This window comes from Halyomorpha halys, unplaced genomic scaffold (assembly GCF_000696795.3).
Source record: "Halyomorpha halys isolate HHAL.00 unplaced genomic scaffold, Hhal_1.1 Scaffold100.1, whole genome shotgun sequence".
In the NCBI taxonomy this organism is placed as follows: Eukaryota; Metazoa; Arthropoda; class Insecta; order Hemiptera; family Pentatomidae; genus Halyomorpha; species Halyomorpha halys.
This window is the reverse complement of record NW_027112088.1, coordinates 280900-299559: the sequence shown is the minus strand read 5'-3', so window position 1 is coordinate 299559 and position 18660 is coordinate 280900. Positions and strand designations below refer to the sequence as shown.

The following is an 18660-nucleotide window of genomic DNA, read 5'->3' as shown; positions in this document are numbered from 1 at the left end:
CTTAGGATACGACATCCGTACTTCTTCATCAGTCATTTTGAGAACATCAGGTAGCATACTGAGAAGAAACATTTTCAAGCCTTCAGATTTTTGTTCTTGGTTAGCATGGTCTGCACAACTCACCATCTTTGCTTTTTTAGCTCGAAAGTCTTCGAGGAATGTATTGTCCACTCCTTCTATCACATAGTTACGCTTTTTATAACAAACAAACGATGGCGAAGACTCAGACTGATTCTGGGTGGTGCATTTCATTTTTTGAGACATACCAGAAGTGGAAGCTGTGTATGATTGGGAATTTGGGGATGGTGTGGAGGTTCGGGATGGTGACTGTTCCACTGGCGAAGACAGTCCTAACCACTCACTCGAGTTAAAACGAATTTCTTCAGACGATTCGTCTTCTTGCTGTTCTCGTGGGTTGGGAAGATTTGCTGTAGGGGTAGATAATGCTTTAATATAAGGAACTGTAAATTGCATAGCTTCCAATAAGTAATATGCCTTCTTTGTTTTGGTCCCAGGAGCACATTTGGTGGATTTCATGTTCCGCACAAAAACAGCTCGCAGGTTCTTCCATCTTTCTTTGCATTCAGCAGCTGAAACAAATATAAAATATCATTTCCAACACTGATATAAAGGTCCTAAGAATATTTATAAAAATTAGTGGATAAAATAATTTATTTGTTTTAGGTTGCAGATAATTGGCTACTGGTTGGGAATTTTCATCACTTGACAGTTAGTGAAATTGTTGAAGAGGCAGAAAAACTGATATAGAAAGTGTTAAAGATAACTTATATTCAAATACTGAATGCAGTACAGTGAAAACAGTATGAGAACGTTTTGAAATATTTTAGAATCTAATGAACTGCATAGGAGTGATTTTGGTGGACTTGATAATCTAGAAATTTACGAATCTTGTTTCTTCAAACTTCAACTAAAAACCATAATATTGGATATGACTTTTCGTAGTTAGACGTAATATGAATTTTCAAATGAGTTGTTCATTTTCTAAAACCAACCAAATAATATGAAAAGATTCGGATGGTTTTATATAGTAATAATAAATAAACAGCTAAAATGTTTTACCAAAAAATGTTTATCAGTGAGCAGGACCGGATATAAATTTTAGACCAAATAGTTTTTGCCGCCCCTCTTCATAACACGGAAAGGAGGGAGGGCTCAATACGGCAAATTTCTCCCCTCAAAAAATTTTTATAATGAAACTTTAATTTTATAGCCATATGACATCATTTATTAAAATAACTTAAGTATCTCTTCGATAGTTATTAATATATAAATAGGAGGAAGATAGTGCGGGTGTCGGTCAATAAAGGTATCAAAATAGTAAAAGAAAACTATTTATTGTTAACCAACGTTTCGCCCCACGTTGATAATAATGAAGTTCTGGTATCAACAGAACTTCAGTTGTTAGCAGAACTTAATTCTTATTATCCCTGCAAAGTGGTCGTTAACAATAAATAGTTTTCTTTTACTATTTTGATACCTTTATTGACTGCTACCCAAACTCCTTCCTCCAATCTACTTCATACGGTCAACTATCTTCCTCCAATAACATATAAATAAATATATGGATTATATATCATTGACAAATTATAATTAATTACAACTGAGTGAGTTTCTTCCAGTATTAGGTTTATTTAATGGCAATAAAAATCCTAAACCCAACGCATACCAATTTAGAGTTCACATTTAAAACTGCAGTGACAAAGTTTTTATTCAGATCTTAAATTCGCTATGCGTTTAATATAGTTTGAATAATTTTGATAATGAAAATTTGTTCATTTTAATGATAAATATTTTCTCAACTCTTGCTTGTACTGACAAAATATACATGCTTATAATTATTATAACTAACACATTCTTTGTTTGCAGTTAAGGAGTAAACTTTATTTCTCAAGACTTTTTGTGAGGGGAAGGTTCTACTATGTGGAATCTCTTTATTCTGTAGTGCGTAACAATGGTTCAGTACCGGGTGTTTATCTTCAAATTGAGCAGATTGTTTTTGTCATTAATAGAATATGCCCGCCATTTGGCATATCTACTCATTAAAATAAGAATAACTCCCTCCAGAGTGCTCTTCCGAAAAATATTTTCTGTTATGAAACTAAGCTTAATCCATTTGATCCATTCCACTGCCCAAAAATGGAATGGTGATTAAATTACCTATATATCTTAATAAATTTGGCCTTTTTGCTGAAATGAGGTTTTATATTAATTTTGGCAGCCATGATATCTGATTACAATTAATGCTTCACAATAATCTTATTTGTATATTTTACAATTTCTGTCTAAGAAATTAGAGTTTTGTATGTTGTCTAAAAATTAAAATTTTCAACATAACAAGTAAAAAAAAAGTAAGTAATTTTTTTAATAATATACTAGCTGAGGTATTTTAGTTTTCATAGTACATTATTTTTTATTAGAAGTGATCTTAGTTGTGTATAATGTAAGTTTATCAAAGAATTGTATTGTGTTTGATTTATAAGGAATTATATTGAGCGCCCCATTAAAGGGACAGTGGGAACTGGGAAGTATATATATTTACAAAAAAAAAAAAAAAAAAAGGAATTTTAGTTCTCCGACTATACGTAATGGCACAATACACCAAATCTACGGGTGGATTGGACCAGCCTCACGACATTATCTCAATCAAAAAATATACCATTTATGTGGCTATTTCTCTTATTTAATTGTATGGTGAGGTGCTCAAAGATACATTTTATATCGAAATATATTATAATCCTCTCGTTTTGAACAAAAACAGTGATGATGAAGAAGAGTCTAGTGCTAATATCAACCAACCATCTGGCAGTCAACTCATAGCCAACTTGTTGAAGGATAAAAAAGATAATGAACACTGTGTCATAGGCCTCAAGATTCACCTAAACAAAATGTGGCATGCGTGCAAAATATACCACTGAAAAAAGTAAAAAAATACGCTAAAACATGAGTGCTACGCAAATTTATAATCATTTTCATTATTTGGAAATATCATATAACATTAGTTTCAGACATATTAATTATATCATTTTTTTTTATAGGTCTTTTAAATATTAATAAATGTTTATTAAAATTACATATTAATAAATTTTCAACTATACTTTCAGTCCTACTACCCTAATTTTGAGGTGAGGAGCAATACTCCTACAAGCGGTGATTTTGACAACATATTTTACTTAGAGTAATAAAATGTTATATCAAGATTCAATTAAAAAAAAAAAGTAATTTTTAAAAATTCAGGATGAAATGGCTTAAATTTAGTCCTAATCAATTTGGGTTGCTGAATCCGAATTTCAGGTTAGCTACTTCGCTATTTGGCGGCTTCACAACAAAAATAGCAAATAAAAAATCAAATTAGTGGAATATATGTTTTGTAGGAAATATTTTCTGCTTTAATTTTTTATTAGATGTTTATCTACGAAAAATACTTATTTTTCGAGTAGGAAGTAGTAAGCAAAATGAATAAATCGTGTTTATGCCAATTATTCAGCATTCGGCCTTTCTCATAGCACACTCTTGCAACTTGCAACTTGTAGTAGTTTAATCTTATAGAAATAAAATTTAGAAAATTTATTTATTTATACAATTGATAAATTTATATATTTATTCAATTAGTTTTGCAGACAATTGTGTTTATTTTGAATCTGTAAAGAACGATTTACTCGAAAAACAAATAGTTTTCGAGATATGTGTGAAAAAAGGGCAAGGTTTTGTAATTAAAAACAAAAAAGGCAACTAGGTGCCTGTAAAAGTATCTGTCACCAAAATTAAGATTCATGTTCAGTGAACCAAAAAAAAATTAAGGGTGCCGATAATTACGACAACAAAACTTTCTCTTATTTTGTCCAACTTTTGACTGGTCTACACCGAGACATTATACATTTTTTTTGTCTGATTCAGTGTTCAAGTTGTGTATTAGTAGTCAGTTCAGAGAAGTTATAAGCGGGCACGTGGAGGATCTTTTCTTTAGGAAGAGGAATAATAACAGCATTAACTCATTGAGGGTTGGTTCCTGTTTGAATTATGAGGTCCTAAATATCATTTCCGTTGGGGTTACGGTAACAGCGCGGTAACGCGCCTGTCTGTCAAAAGTTGCGAGTTCGAGTCCCCGGCCCTGTCCGGGATTATTTCAAGCATACAATTATACTATGCTCCCCCCGGGCATTTTGGAGGCTCTTTAGCCAATGGATGACACTCACAAAAATAGGCGTGGAAGTGACTATCCTACCCTATGAAGACCACGTCAGGAAACGCGCGAAGTACTTAAGCAATACATAGCGCGTGAAGGCCTTGGACCTCCACGGTCTATCGCGCCAATAATAAATATCTTTCAAATATACAATCTACTAATTTTTACTTACCTGTCATATTCACTGCTTCTCCGACTTCATTCCAGGCCTTTTCCGTCTCATCCTTCCTGGAATAACCTGGAAGAGTGAAGTTGTACAAAACTGGACGTTTCTCCACTTCTCCCACTAACTTAATGTTAAAAGTTTGTTCGTTCATTGTTGTGCGGATAAAAATAAAATCGGTATTACTATCTGAAGCTGGACGAGAAATTTTAAGAAAACTTAATACTGACTCAATAGTTGAGTCACTTGAGGCCAATCACTAACGGGTTACTAACCGGTTAGCAACTAGTAGCGCCGTCTGTGGCATTTACCAAAGGCTCATAACAGATTGGTTTGGAATTGCAATCACTGATCAGTATCTTTTGAATAGATCCGTTTGTAGACGGCTTAAGTCTACACCAACGACCAGTTTACTAATACCAATTTCATAAACGATTTTTATCTAACACAGAAATATTATTTTTAACAATACATACATATAGCAATACAATTAACTTGTACAAAAAAAAATAGATAAAAACATGTTACTATTTCTATTACAGCTATTTTGCGTAAATAAAGCAATTTTTAATTTGATTCAGAATAAATTTAGATCACAACATTGGAAAGGTAACAGGTTTGAAAACGGTATCAGTTCCTATCAGCTGTTATGGTTTCAATAGCGTTACAGTTTTGATTGTCAGTTTCTTAGGAAACTTTTCTTCACCCATTTTCGTAGTTTATGATCAATGGATTTTAATTGATCCATCCTTTATCAAGCATGGATTATGTGATCCATTTTTAGGCGCATATTACTTAACTGATCTATTATTGGCTAACATATTACAAATAGATCATAAAGAAGTTTTGCAATAGATTTTTGTTATTATAATGAAAATAATTCAGTCATCCATCTCTAAGATGAAATGTAAGATTACATATATTCCTTTAACTGAATTACCATTAAATTTAGATTTTTTTAATTTATTATCTGTTTACCCAAGTAACCTCATGGATGAAAGAAAAACCTTTACAGATAACTTTATATAGCTCATTTAAATATAATTTTTTATTTATAGTGCATAACATTAAATATTGCCAAATACTGAAGGCCGCATTAGGGGTTTTAAAGCTTCATTTTGAATTAAGTGATGGTCTGCATGCCTAAATATGGAATAATTTTAGTTTGGTTCATTAATCAGTTGGAAGTAATTATGAAATGTAAGTTAAGATAGACTGATAATACTTCACCACTACTTTATTATTGTTTTACAACTTTTTGGCCAGACAAGCCACCCTCAGGCCCAATCTGCAAGGATTCGTAATTATTCCATTGCAGTATATAATAACAAGATAGCAATTGTTAAAATAGAGTCAATCACTGAAATTTTAAACAATACTCGTGTTCTTATTTTTTCTGTCATGTATTTCAGTAGAGTAATTATGAAATCTAGCTGATTGTGCCCGAGGATGGTATGTTAGGGCGAAACCTTGTGAATACCGAAGGCCATCAGCCCATCTTAACTTGATTTATTTTGTTTCTTATGAATATGCGTAGATATATTTTTCAACAATCTCGTATCCATTTGATCAGACTTTGAATGGTGGTATTAAAATCAAATTGACTCTTGGTTATTTTTTTTTCCTTAAAGTAGTTATAACAAAAACTGTTTGTACCCGATCATGTGCACCCATATAGTTTAAGAATTATATATACTTATTTCTAAAGTGAGAAAATTGCCTTATAACTGTTGATAAAGAAGTTTAATGATCATCATTTATAGAAGTAATTAATGTTTTTTTATGACCCGTTGCTATTGTCTTTAGTACAATAGCTGTTGATTCATTTCATGAAGTGAAAAGGAGTCATTAAAATATCCTGTTTTCTTACAAGTTATTCTATACCGCATATATATTCTCTTATTTTTTATTTTTCGTATAAAGAACATGTCGCAAGCTGTCATTTTTGTTGTGGACCTTGTTTAATTTATTTTAATAAATGATTGAATTATCATAATATTTGTTTTTACAATGATGTTATTAAAAACAAAAGTTTCTAAACCAAAATGCTCAACTGATATTTTAGATTATGAAAAAGTTTAAAATGGATATTAACTCCATTTAATTCATCATGTATTTTAAAAGAATCTTAAGTGTCTACAGCAGGCTATGTGTTACCTTATATCAGAGGAGAAAACTTGGGTTTGTGTTTTTACATGTGGAGGCTAAATAATATTGATTTATAATAGTGTTTAACACTTATTAGTGTCTGTGGCTCCGAAATGTTTAGTAATGTGTTAGATATATCATTATTTTGGAACATATTTATGGTTTCTGCCTGTCATCAAGATGTTTCATTTCTGAATTGGACCATGCCAACCAGATTACACTTAGCTGGTTCTATATAGTGTGACCTATTGTTTCTACATTTTATTATAGTTCAAGCACAAAAAATGTAAAGTACCAAGGTATGTTAGCCATTGTCAAAACCAAGTTTATATTTAAAAAAAGAACTAGTGGTGTACTCTTGGGTATGGATTTATATAAGAACAGTTATTTGAGTGGATTTCGCTTACCTGAATTTTTTATGTTCTGATGTCTCGTCAAAATCCGGTTTAAATTTTCAGACCTGGAACAGACATATTATGATTATAAATAAACTAGTTTTAGTTTCTTGTTATTGACTATGATTTCATTTTTTTATTATTAAATCATAAAATTTTAATTAATTAATTCATTTATGTTTTAACGGACCACATTTTTATATTTCTAATAGGCAATATTAAACATTAAAAAAAAATTACATGCAAAACAGCAGACATATTCTTTATTTATTTTTTTTTACTAAGAAGTTAATTGAGGTTCATTTCAGACAGTTAATAGACCTACTTTATGACAGTTACCATGTAGCTGATAGCAACATGATGTTAGCTGCTTTGGCTGTTACAGTGTGAACAGAGCTATATAAGTAAAATTATAGTACATTATTATTCTTGGATCTTATATTTAGGGAAAGGGAAGGTGACCATATTATCTTAAATACAAGGTTATAGAAAAATGTTCAATAATCATAAGGAATGGATTTGAAAAAGGACAATTTGAAGTCCAAAACATTATGCAATTCATGAATAAAATGTATCTTAGGTTTTAAGGAAAATTGCTATAGTAATGAACATATGGTCCTTAGTAAAATAGTGTATTCTACTATTTTGGTTTATTTTTCCAAATATTATTTTTTTATAATTTCGGCAATTAGTTAATTAAGTTCATTTTAGACACTTTATATATTTACCTGACAGCAGCTGTCACATAGCACATAGCTGTCACCATGGTAGTTGAACCATGACTAAATTCTCATGGGTTCATTTTTTTAGTTATTATTGGTTCGTTAATAAATGAACATTATATTCATGACAATTTAGTTATATTTGTATTTATAATTATTTTTCGCTCAGCTCTAGTTATTATTGAGATATTTCCATTAGTCATGGATGTAATATGCTATTTCAAAAACTTTGTTATTTCTGAAATAATAATTTTTGTGTTTTTGCGAAATAATGTTTTTAAAAACAAGAAAATAGTGAAAAATTGACTGTATAATAATTGTTTCAGAAATGCATTGCTTTATTTCAATAAGTGTTTAAAATATCAAGTAATCATTATTTTGGAAATTATTATTTTATTAAATAGCCCTATAATTTATTTAACAAATATAGTATTTTAAAATAGTGAAATACCAGTTATCAGATAATTGTTTCAGAAATCTATTAATTTATTTTGTTGAATGTTTGAAGTATCCAATAATGACTTCAAGAAATAAATACAGGTACAATGGGTATAACTTATTACGACATGTAGGTTATAGTGATGATTATTTCCGGACCAGTGATTTTCAAAGCCTTACAAATTAATTTTTATTAGTCTATATTGCTACCAAAGTTAATACGGCTGATGGTCAAATGAAGCAACCATTAATAAAATAAAGCAATTTATTAGTGTTTGGTAGCAATAATTGTTTTTTAAAAAAATCCTGTTTCACATTTATATGTCTGTAGTGATTACTTACAATGATGATCGGCTTTATTTACCAAATATGCCTTGTATCTTGTAGGTAGTTGTAAACAATATCAAGTGTAGTTATTGCATCAGATCGATTCATCAAGTAATCATTACTTCAGATATAATTATTTTGTGAAATTACCCTTTAATTTGTTTAACAAATACATTATTTAAACATTGTCCAAATCCACTGCATTCAACGTTATCTACACTGTTATTCATCTATTAATCATTTTATTTTTAATCTATACTATGAATAGATGTTAATATTTCCATTATTTTAATATTAATGTGCAATAAAATTTATTACCATGTAATTTTTTTTTTTCAGTGACATGATCTTAGCCATGATCATTGGTCGATTAAAAGCTGTTTTCATTTTTCTGTTGAACCTCCTCAAGCGTTCTTTATGCTGCTTCCGAAGGAGAAGAAAACTGTCGGCTGATTCTGTGCCATTGACTGCTGTAGGTGTAGTGCCAAACTATCAACCAGAAGCAAATAATCAGGTATAAACTATTAAATTAAATTTTATTCAGTTAAAATATTATGGGATTATCCAGAACAATTATTGCCATTATTTTTTAATTAGATGTTATCTAAATATCCAATTTTATATTAAGGATGCTGGTAAGGATTGGTTAAAGCGTATAAGTATGCATTGTTTTATGTAGTACTATTTTGTCCTGTATAGATTTTTAACCTCACGATAGGTCTTCAGTAAAACTAAAGTCTAATAAGGAAAGAAGAGGCATATATTCAGTAAAATCTTATATCTGTATAAAACTAACCTCTTTCTTTTTTTTTCTTTATTTTAGTATTGATAATAAAGTAGAATAAAATTTATTTTCAGTTCTAAAATTGTAATATAATATTATTTTTTTTCTATAGTAAACACATTCTATTATCGAGTTTTAAAATTTTTTGTTTACAATATTTAGGTTGCTTACAACAATGAAATCATTGATTCATATAAAAATATGCTTGTAATATTAAGAATTGGGTGCGGTGTGCACTCCACACAACTTTTACTTACCACCCTACTTTGAGTTGAAATTATTCCTGTCTTGTTTCAGAACAGATATTTCTACATTATTACACTGTGGTAATACTTTCCCGTTCTAATTTTCCAAATGAGCCTTTCAGTTGACAGATTGTCTAACACCAATTTCAATGCTTTTCAGAAAAATATTTGTAATAATATTTCTCATTATAAAATTTTGACAGTTTTCTTTTGCAAAAGTATGGCAGGAATATAAACAAATAATGGTTTACTATCATTTACGTTCTACTCTTAACCATTTATTCAATGCTAAATTGTTACAGAACCAATATTGAAAATAATAAGAACAATTTTATGGAGTTTTCCATTCTGTTGACTGGAAGGTTCTTAGTAGGTTAAATGAAATAAAATAAAAAAAAATAATATTATTTTTTTTATAATGACTTTTCGTTGTTGAGCTAGGCTGTTCAGCTAGGTTTTTAGCTTTTCCGAGCTAGCTGTTTAGGCAAGAAACAGACCACTTTATGAGACTTGGTTATGGGAAATTAAGAGACCTCAATGCGTGTATTTTTGTTGAAAACTCAAATTCAAAATTTTTCATGATTCCTTCCCTTACTATTTATTTTGTATATTTGAATGTATTTTGTATAAGTGAAATTAAAAATCGAACATTTATTGAATCTGTTTGTATCAAGAGTTTCAACTATTTCAAGATCATGTTAATAAGCCTTTTACTTTAAAAATTGATATGATATTATCAAAATGAAATAATAGTTACACGGTTGAAAAGTGCTGTGTATGGAAACATTGGAAACTAAGGAAATATTGAAGCAATTTCGGGCAAGATTTGTCTTTATTTGAATTTGATAATTACTCATAAAAACTTGTAAAACTTTGAATATCTAAAAATAGTGCTTTTTCTTCCCTCCTATTTAAAAATCAATACTGAGAATTCAAATTTTATAAATGAAGACAAACTTTTTTTGGTGATTTTGAGTTGAGAAAACCCATAAGTCTCTTTCTGGGGATATTTAAAATTTGGCAGGTTTTTATTCCGTTGAGATAGATATGTGTTTTCGAGGATAATGCCAAAATTCTAATACATTTTTGTTGTTTTATAGTGGTGGTTAGTTATTTCTTAGTTTTGTTCTGGGGAACTAGTCTGGCAAGTGAGCCTAGTGGTTTTGCCAACCCGTGGTGAATTCCAGCCATCATACATGGTATTGTTTTATTTTGTTATATAACTATAAACTATACATATAAAACTAAATATTTTATATCAGCTTTGTCGTATCCTCATTGATATTGTTTAATCATTGAAATGCCAAATTTCCTTTAAGGTACCTTTAATTTTGTTCATTTGAAATAAGCATTTTTCATTGTCAACGGTAATAAAAAATGTATAAAGATGGACAATGAAAGAATTTGATAATTGAAGGAGAAATATTGACAGCTGTTTAGAAACTAGAAAACCAGAAACAACCAAGGGTGACCAGTCTCTACCAGTTCCAATCATCTTTCATGGCATTGTTATATTTTGTTAAAATGTTGTATTCTGGACAGGAACAAAGTTGATATTCATTATTCTCATGTTAAAAAAATCTTAAAATACAAAATTTTAAAGCAATAGAAAAATCAAAATTTATTGTTTAAAATGTTCACATTCCAGGATATTAAGTAAAAGTTGTGTTATGGGTGCACTGCACCAAATTCTTATGAATACTTTAATATTATTGTCAGAAGTTAATGCATGGAGATATAAGTATTGTGAGAAGATTTCATTAAACTTAAAGGTTTGTTAATTTGTTATTTAGGACCTCGGGAGCTGGAACAGATGGGGAGAAGACGGTGAGGGTCCTCCACAGACCGTGGAGGAGCACATACAATTGTACAGGACTAACAAGGCAAAGCAGCAAGCAGAGCAGCCCCTACCTCAACCTGACTTCTTTCAGGTTAGTTATAAACATCTTTCATAATTCCAAGAAGAACTTTATTAGTGTCAAATTGTTATTTATTACTCTTATAATAATTATATAATCATTCAATTCAGAATAGCTATTTTTTATTTTTACTTTTTCATAGTTACCCAAACCAAGTAGTAAATACTATTTCAATAACATTTGTCACTTGTGTTCACTTTTTCCTTTTTTTTAGGTTGGATTTGACTCTGATAAGTTAATCAATGCATTACCTCAAATTTCTCAATTTAAAACTATAAATTAAAAAGAGAAAAAAATTATATTGGCATACATAACATACACCTGTACGTGCAATATGACTTATTTAGTCCAAGTGTCGAATTGTATGCAACAAAAATCAAAATTTAGCCCAAGAAGAGCCAAACAATTTTGTGCTGAAAAAACTCAAAACGTGCAAATTTGCGAAGGAACCCCTTAAACGTACAATTCGGTGCAGTATAAAATTAGTGTTGTTTGTATGTCTTGGCCATGATTCGAATTTATGTTGAGATTTGGCAGAATTTAAAGTAATGGAACAGAAGATACAATTGCATAAAAATCTGTTCTCTAATAATAATTTTAGAGGCATATTGTTATAATAATTCTATAATCATTCAATTCTGAATAGCTAATTTTTAATTATTAAAATGATGAGAAGATAGTTGATCGAGGATAATATATATGAGGAGTAGATGGTTGGGGGTGCGGTCACAATATAATACAAATAAGTTCTTTTAACTTATTTGTGTTATATTCTGACCGCACCCCCAACCATCTTCTTATATTTAATTATTAAAAGCATTAATTTAGTCACATTCATGAATGTGAACTGTCCTGCTTTAATGTAGGTTCGATTAGGTTGTTAATTACACATGTGATTATTATTTCGATGACTATTGTTTACACTGGTCAATAGGAAAATATTAATATCGCTATTTCTAAGAAAAATGTTTGGAATAGAATCTTGCTAGTGAAGCAGTAAGTAAGTACCTTGGAGTTCATCTGGATTGTCACCTTACCTGGAATTACCATATCATTATAGTAGCAATAATAAATCTAGATTAAGACCACTTACAACTAAACTCATTTATAAAATAATAGTAAGACCATTATGGATGTATAGTTGTGAAGATAGTGTCAATGAAAAATGGAAAAATGAGTACTTCCAAGACTTCAAACTCAAATGATGTTTTGGAGGGAAGAAAACTTCTGGAGGGGCTTCTCATCCTGGAGCCAACCTAGCCCTACCTTCACATGTGGAAATCTGAGGAAACGAATGAGCCAACTCTCTATCTAAAGAAGGATCCCAGATACCCTTGCCTTAGTCGTCAACTAGTTTTACTGCTGCTAAAAGTCTCATCAACGTGTCCCTGAAAGATAAGCTGCAACAAATATATCAAGAGTCTGCAGAAGGGAACAGTGAATAGCTCTCATCAGTCAAAGCAATTGTCAAACCACTTGGTCATCTTTCCCACGACGTATCGGTTGCTGCTTTTAGAGCTGTTACAAATGGAAAAGGGAGTTCCACAAGTTGTATAGATGACACTTTATTTTAATAATAAGACTGGTGAGGAGAATTATCTTTGAAAATGGCCTATGAATTAGGGCTGAAACGTTACAAATATGTTAAACAAATTGTTATATTTTTATTTTTGCAAAGTTTATATTTATTTTATAGTGTTTATGTTATTTTATAATATTAGCATAATCTCTGCATCTGACTACAACTTTTTATTATTTCGTAAATAACACACATAATGGTAAATAAAATTGCAAGTTATTAGTTTGGCTTCATTACTAATTCATTCCAGAAATATTTGAATATAGGAGAAAACATCACATAAACTAAAAGAACTTCTTAAATTCTTGGTTATTCGTATTTCAATTGAAGTTCACTGCTTGTTGAAATGACTTCTTCATGATGATTCTTCGTACGTATTTTCAACTTCACAACTTCACTGGAATTGGCGTTAAATAATTTAGTTTGAACATTATTGCATTTACTTGATCATGGACACAGAGTAAACATTTCACTGTTTATTTCTATTGTTTAAATTATCTTATTTAGCCTTTAGTAATTTTTAAAATTATTAAAAACACTTCAACTAATATTTAAATTAAAACAATTTTCTCTGACCAAATTGATACATGTCTTGCCTGTGTGAATTTTTATATACAACTGCCAAATATGTATGTCTTGTTAGTATAAATTCTGAGAAGGAACTGTCTAGATCTGCTCTTGCAGTGCCTCATCAGCCAAAAAATAAAACAAATAAAAGTATGTTTTCTTTTTAATTATCATTTTGCTATCTCTTTTTTTATGTTTAAAAATGTTCCATTTTATTTAACTGAAAAAATAAATTATTATATCCATTAAATACTTATTTCATATTCTTATTAGATCTGTATTTTGGTTTTATTATTTATATATTTGCAATTTTTTTTTTTCAAATAGGATATGGAACCTGAAATTAAAAGACAAACAAAAGTTGTTTTAAAACCAAGAGATATATCATCATCTCGTCTTGCTTTTAATGCTGAAAACATTGTTACAAATGTAAGTTTGTATCCCCTATTTACAATTCATTAATATATTTTTTTCTGGCATGGTATTATAGGCTTAAGTTAATTGTTTATACCTTAACATGTCATGCGTAGTACCCCATGACAACTCCACTCAGGCCCTTCTTAAAATTTAAAAACGTAGATAAAACACAAAGGCTAGGGAAAACCCATGTAGTATACTATAGTGAGGAGGTATAATCTCTATCTATAATATACTATTTTACTTTTGAAAAGTGGAGCAGAATGGAGTGATCTTAGTGGGTACTCCGCTGTAAGTACAAAATCGTAAGTAAAAAGCGTGAATCAAATATAAATTCTAATTCTTTTTGATTAATTTATTGATTGACACAGAAACCATACTTTCAGCATTTTTCAGCGTGTCCTCCTGCATGGTCTACACTCTTTTGGCACTAATTTACACACTTGGTTATTCCTTATTCACAAAAAGTTTGAGAGCAAGTCATCAGCCAATAGTACTTTTTCTCCTGCACCTCTTCAATTTTTTCTACTCCGAATAATTTTTTCCAGGGTCCTATTAAAAAATAGACACATGGGTATAAGCCTGGACTATAAGGAGGTTAATCAAAGGTTTCTTAGCCCAAATTCTAGACTGGTTGGTCGATAACCTCAGAACCGATTGAGCACTAACTTTACTGATTCCCATTTCTGTTGAGACTTCAATAGAGAATATACTTGGTCTCAGTCAATGAGCTCTTGAATGGCACAAATACTGACATCTCTTGGACTAGTCCTTGGGCATCTTTCATATTAACCAAATTTAATTTTACTTTTTTTTGCCCATTTTTTAATTTTCTGGCCTTCAGGTACATATTGGTTAAAGACTTTATAATTATTGTACGATACAGCTCCTGTTCAGCCATGGCTATTCCACAGACAGGACAGAGAGCAGCTCCTAACAGAAACAATTCTACACTCTTCTCCAACATAACCTCCCACTTCATCATCTAGTTTCTCAGAATTTCCTGGTTAGTAGAATGGAAAAATTACCTTTTCTTTTTTATCACCCTGTCTAGATTTTTCGGCTGGAATGGATTGCTATTCAGGGTAATACATATACCACTATTGCCTATAAATAAAACTTTTATTTAGCATTTTTTCTTATTCTATATATATCACAGGATTTGTAGAATATTGGGAACAATTTAATTCAGAGTTACCTTTAGAGCAGCCCAGCACTTGCTTGAGCGCCTTACTAATGGTGTTGCATTTTATCCTTCTGCATCCATGCAGTAGGTCCAGCCCTCCATCCATCATCTGTGCAGCTACCTTCACCAATATGCCAATCTCGTACAACACTCCTGGTGGCTCGCCAAAGTTGAGTGACAGGGGCCTTCCCAACCTATAGTGCATGGGACCCAAAATTTTTTCCATCAGATGGGAAAGGTCTAACTTGGTGACAGTGAAGATCCCAATCTTTTTCAACAGCTTTCAGTGGCTCTGTGTTCTTCCAGGGTGCTACAGTCCATTTCCACTTATGACAATGTTTCAGAGACTCCAAAATGGGGCACCCATGATCATTTTCCTTTCCATGGCAACATTTTATTTACATTTAATTCACCCTTATAAGTAGTCACCATAGCTCATTTAAGATATGTTTCAGTGATAATTGCTTCTGATTTGTTCCAGTGTGACTCTGAACTAAAGTCATGGGAAGAGACTGAGAATCGTCAGAGTCAATGGGCTGAAGCTGAAGATTGGGATGCTGATGAAATTTTAAGGGAAAAGAGAAAAGAAGAACAAAGAAAAAAAATGATGGAAAAAGAGCATAGGAGAACTCTTGTATCAAAATTAAGTTGAATATATGAGTTTATACATTTGTTTTTTACTTATACTATATACTTACTGCTTTAATGATAAATATATTTGTTAATTAATACAAATTTAGCTATTTCTTGTGTTATTTCATTTGTGTTATTAGCTATTCCTTAGTTTTTAAACAAATCCCTATAGATATCTTCATTATAGAAAAATTATTAATTTTTCTGGTTCGTTTGCTGAAAATGAAAATTTTTTTGATATAATATTAATAAAACATGAATGGTTATAATCTAATATCATTAATCAATCAATATTCTCTTTGACGTATATCAAATTATTCTATTGAATAAGTAATAGTCTTACTCATAGAATCTCAGTCTAAATGAAAATTAATTTCTGGAAGGTATTTTATACAGCATCCATGATAGTCTCGGGAGGCCATGATAAACTCGTCTGATATCCATACTTCCTGAGGATACTGATTAATGCTCCGCTAGAGCTCCATACTGCATGCATCATCCAGCTTTTCTTTTTTTTATATACAGTGCAACACATTTATCTAAGCCAATCTTCATATGAATATCTTCACTGAAGGAAGACCTTTAGTATTTCAAGATTTACCGATCAATTTTATTCCTGTTATTCAACTTTATAACATCCAAATAATAGAAGTGTGAAACCGTGGTTTCTACACATATACTATAGCCTTTACCTGATGAAATTCAACAAAAAACTTAATGGGTTGACCTTTAAACAGAACTAAAGTGGGTCCAATGATACCTTTGAAGATTCCTTTACATATCTGTATTTTTTAGTTTGATAAGGGTTCTTTATTACGAAGAATATTCAGAGATGTTTTCTAAAACTTCATAAGACGTTCTAATAAACTAATAATGGATTTGCCTATCTTGTAGATGTTTAGAATTTCTCCTTAGTAGCCTTACCTATCTTACCTTTAAAACATTCACATACGATGAGTATTGGCCAATGTGCAACAGTTAACAATCTTTCAAGATCATAATAGAATATCTGTATATATCTTTTGAATACGTAATTAGCCTTGTTTTAAGGTAAATGATTTGTGGTTAGAGAATAAAATCTATATCATCTAGGACTATCATTGTTAAAACATAGGTATATTGAGGAAATTAGTCTTATCCATTGGTAAGCAAAAGTAGTTAATGGAGTTTAAATTGGCACTAGACTTATTTTACACTAATCCCCGGCATTTCTCTAAATTTTGACTTTAATCTAATTAGCCATTTTGAGCCAAAGGGCTCATACTCATACTCATACTTGTTATAACAATTAATTTTATTCACAATGAATTGTTTAAGCCACGATGATTTGGTGATAATCATCACTCTCTTTGAAGAAGGCAAATCATTGCTTTACATCGCTAATCGCTTCGGGATTCACTATTCTTCTGTTCCAAGGACCATTAAAAGGGACGGGAAGACTGGTAGTCATTCGAGGCGACCAACGTCAAGGCCTCCTAGGATTACTAATCCCATAGATGACTGCTTGGAGGTGTATAGAAATGATTCTTCAAGATCATATATTGCCTTTAATGCTGTTCATAGGCTATGAATCATTGCTTATGCATGATAATACTTGTCCTCACCAGGCAAGATATGTTTCTGAGTACCTGAACGCCATAAACATCCACACCATTGATTGGCCAGCAAGAAGTCCTGACCTCAACTCAATGGAGCACATTTGGGATTATCTCAAAAGAAAGGTTCCATCAAGAGATTCGCTTCCTATTACCCTTGAAATGCTAAAGGCCTGTACTGGAGGAGTGGGACAATATACCTCAAGATTTTCTTCAAAATCTTTTTACAAGTATGCCAAGATGAGGGGCAATGAAGCCAGATGGGGCAATATGCCTTATTAAATGTAAATTTAAAAGTTATAATTGTAAACAAAAAAAATTTTAAAAAGTAAGTTTTTACAATCCAAAACCCTTTGTAAAATCCTCAATGCTCCTTACTTTGTCACAAATAAAATCATACATAAAGACCTTAATGTTCCCTATGTAACCGATCTAGCCCGAACCAGATATCACTCCTTCCATTATAAACTCTCTAACCACTCAAACCCCATAGTTTCTAAGCTTCATTCCTCTTCCATTCCTGACAATCCTCCAAGGTGCCTGAAAAGAAGATGGCCACGAGACCAGCTAATGTAAAATGTCATTAGAGTGCTACCAATAGGTAGTTTCTCTACACGCCTGTAACACTCCAATTTAACTTAGATCAGATTTACTAAATGTATAATAATGTACAGTTGTAAATCGCAATAAATAAATATTTAAAAAAAAAGTAAGTTTTTTAACTTTTTTGTTTTTTGGAAGAAATATTGTAATTTATTTTAATAAAATTTGATTATGTTCAGTTTAAAAATATTTATTATAGACTTCAGAACCTTTCTTTATTATTAAAACAGATCGATGTTTTTGTAAAATTCAAATATTTCAAAGTGTTGCAATACTTTTGACAGGAACTGTAGTTAGACAATCATATGTATCCTACCCATTTTACACTATCATCAACTTTTCTCCAAATTCTGGTCAGGTCAGACAAGCCTATCCTGATTGATGGGTACAGGAAGAAAAATACGTTCATGAATGCATAAGACAAAGTAGTTATGCTATATGCTACTAACTGACACAATCCTTGGAAATTCCATACAATATTGGATCATCGGTTTTATTGAAAGCACAAATTTTGCTAGAGGCTACAGGAAGGTAACCAGGTTTATTCCTTCAACATAAAATGGGAGGGAACATTTTCGATTCTGAAGAAATAATTTTTAATTCCTGCTTGAATGCAAAACTTCATACCCTTGATTATCAAGAAGTAAAAACGTTAGAAATAGTGAGGAAGTTAGTCAAGCCTATGTACTTGGCTGACGTTTTATTATTATTGTTTTTAATTTTTTTTTTTTTTTT

At 30.9% G+C, this 18660-nt stretch overlaps 2 protein-coding genes across 3 annotated transcripts in view; one reads left to right on the top strand and one right to left on the bottom strand.

Moving 5' to 3' along the window:
- Nucleotides 1–4613, bottom strand: part of LOC106677445 (transcription factor Adf-1) — a 5186-nt gene extending 573 nt beyond the window's left edge. Inside the window, exons 1-2 of the mRNA XM_067050079.1 lie at nucleotides 4377–4613; nucleotides 11–590 (exon numbers count right to left, since the gene is read on the bottom strand). Coding sequence (XP_066906180.1) covers nucleotides 11–590; nucleotides 4377–4521 — 725 coding nt within the window. The 5' untranslated portion in view covers nucleotides 4522–4613. The remainder of the gene's footprint in view (nucleotides 1–10; nucleotides 591–4376) is intronic.
- Nucleotides 4614–4998: 385 nt separating this feature from the next.
- Nucleotides 4999–15849, top strand: LOC106677472 (receptor-binding cancer antigen expressed on SiSo cells). Of its 2 annotated transcripts, none has more exons than XM_014415431.2 (5): nucleotides 4999–5274; nucleotides 8737–8911; nucleotides 11220–11357; nucleotides 13819–13920; nucleotides 15576–15849. In XM_014415431.2, the coding sequence occupies exons 2-5, from the start codon at nucleotides 8741–8743 to the stop codon at nucleotides 15744–15746; spliced, it is 582 nt and encodes a 193-aa protein (XP_014270917.1). In that variant the 5' UTR covers nucleotides 4999–5274; nucleotides 8737–8740; the 3' UTR covers nucleotides 15747–15849. The 2 variants fall into 2 exon arrangements, with proteins under 2 accessions (XP_014270917.1, XP_014270919.1); XM_014415433.3 differs by lacking the exon at nucleotides 4999–5274 and adding an exon at nucleotides 5462–5567.
- The last annotated feature ends 2811 nt before the right edge of the window (nucleotides 15850–18660 follow it).

Bases quoted from the DNA above. Each gene is read 5' to 3' on its own strand.
- LOC106677472 (XM_014415431.2), top strand. From the start codon at position 8,741: ATGATCTTAGCCATGATCATTGGTCGATTAAAAGCTGTTTTCATTTTT. The intron at 11,358-13,818 runs GTTAGTTATAAA...TTTTTCAAATAG, and splicing joins CTCAACCTGACTTCTTTCAG to GATATGGAACCTGAAATTAA. The intron at 13,921-15,575 runs GTAAGTTTGTAT...GATTTGTTCCAG, and splicing joins CTGAAAACATTGTTACAAAT to TGTGACTCTGAACTAAAGTC.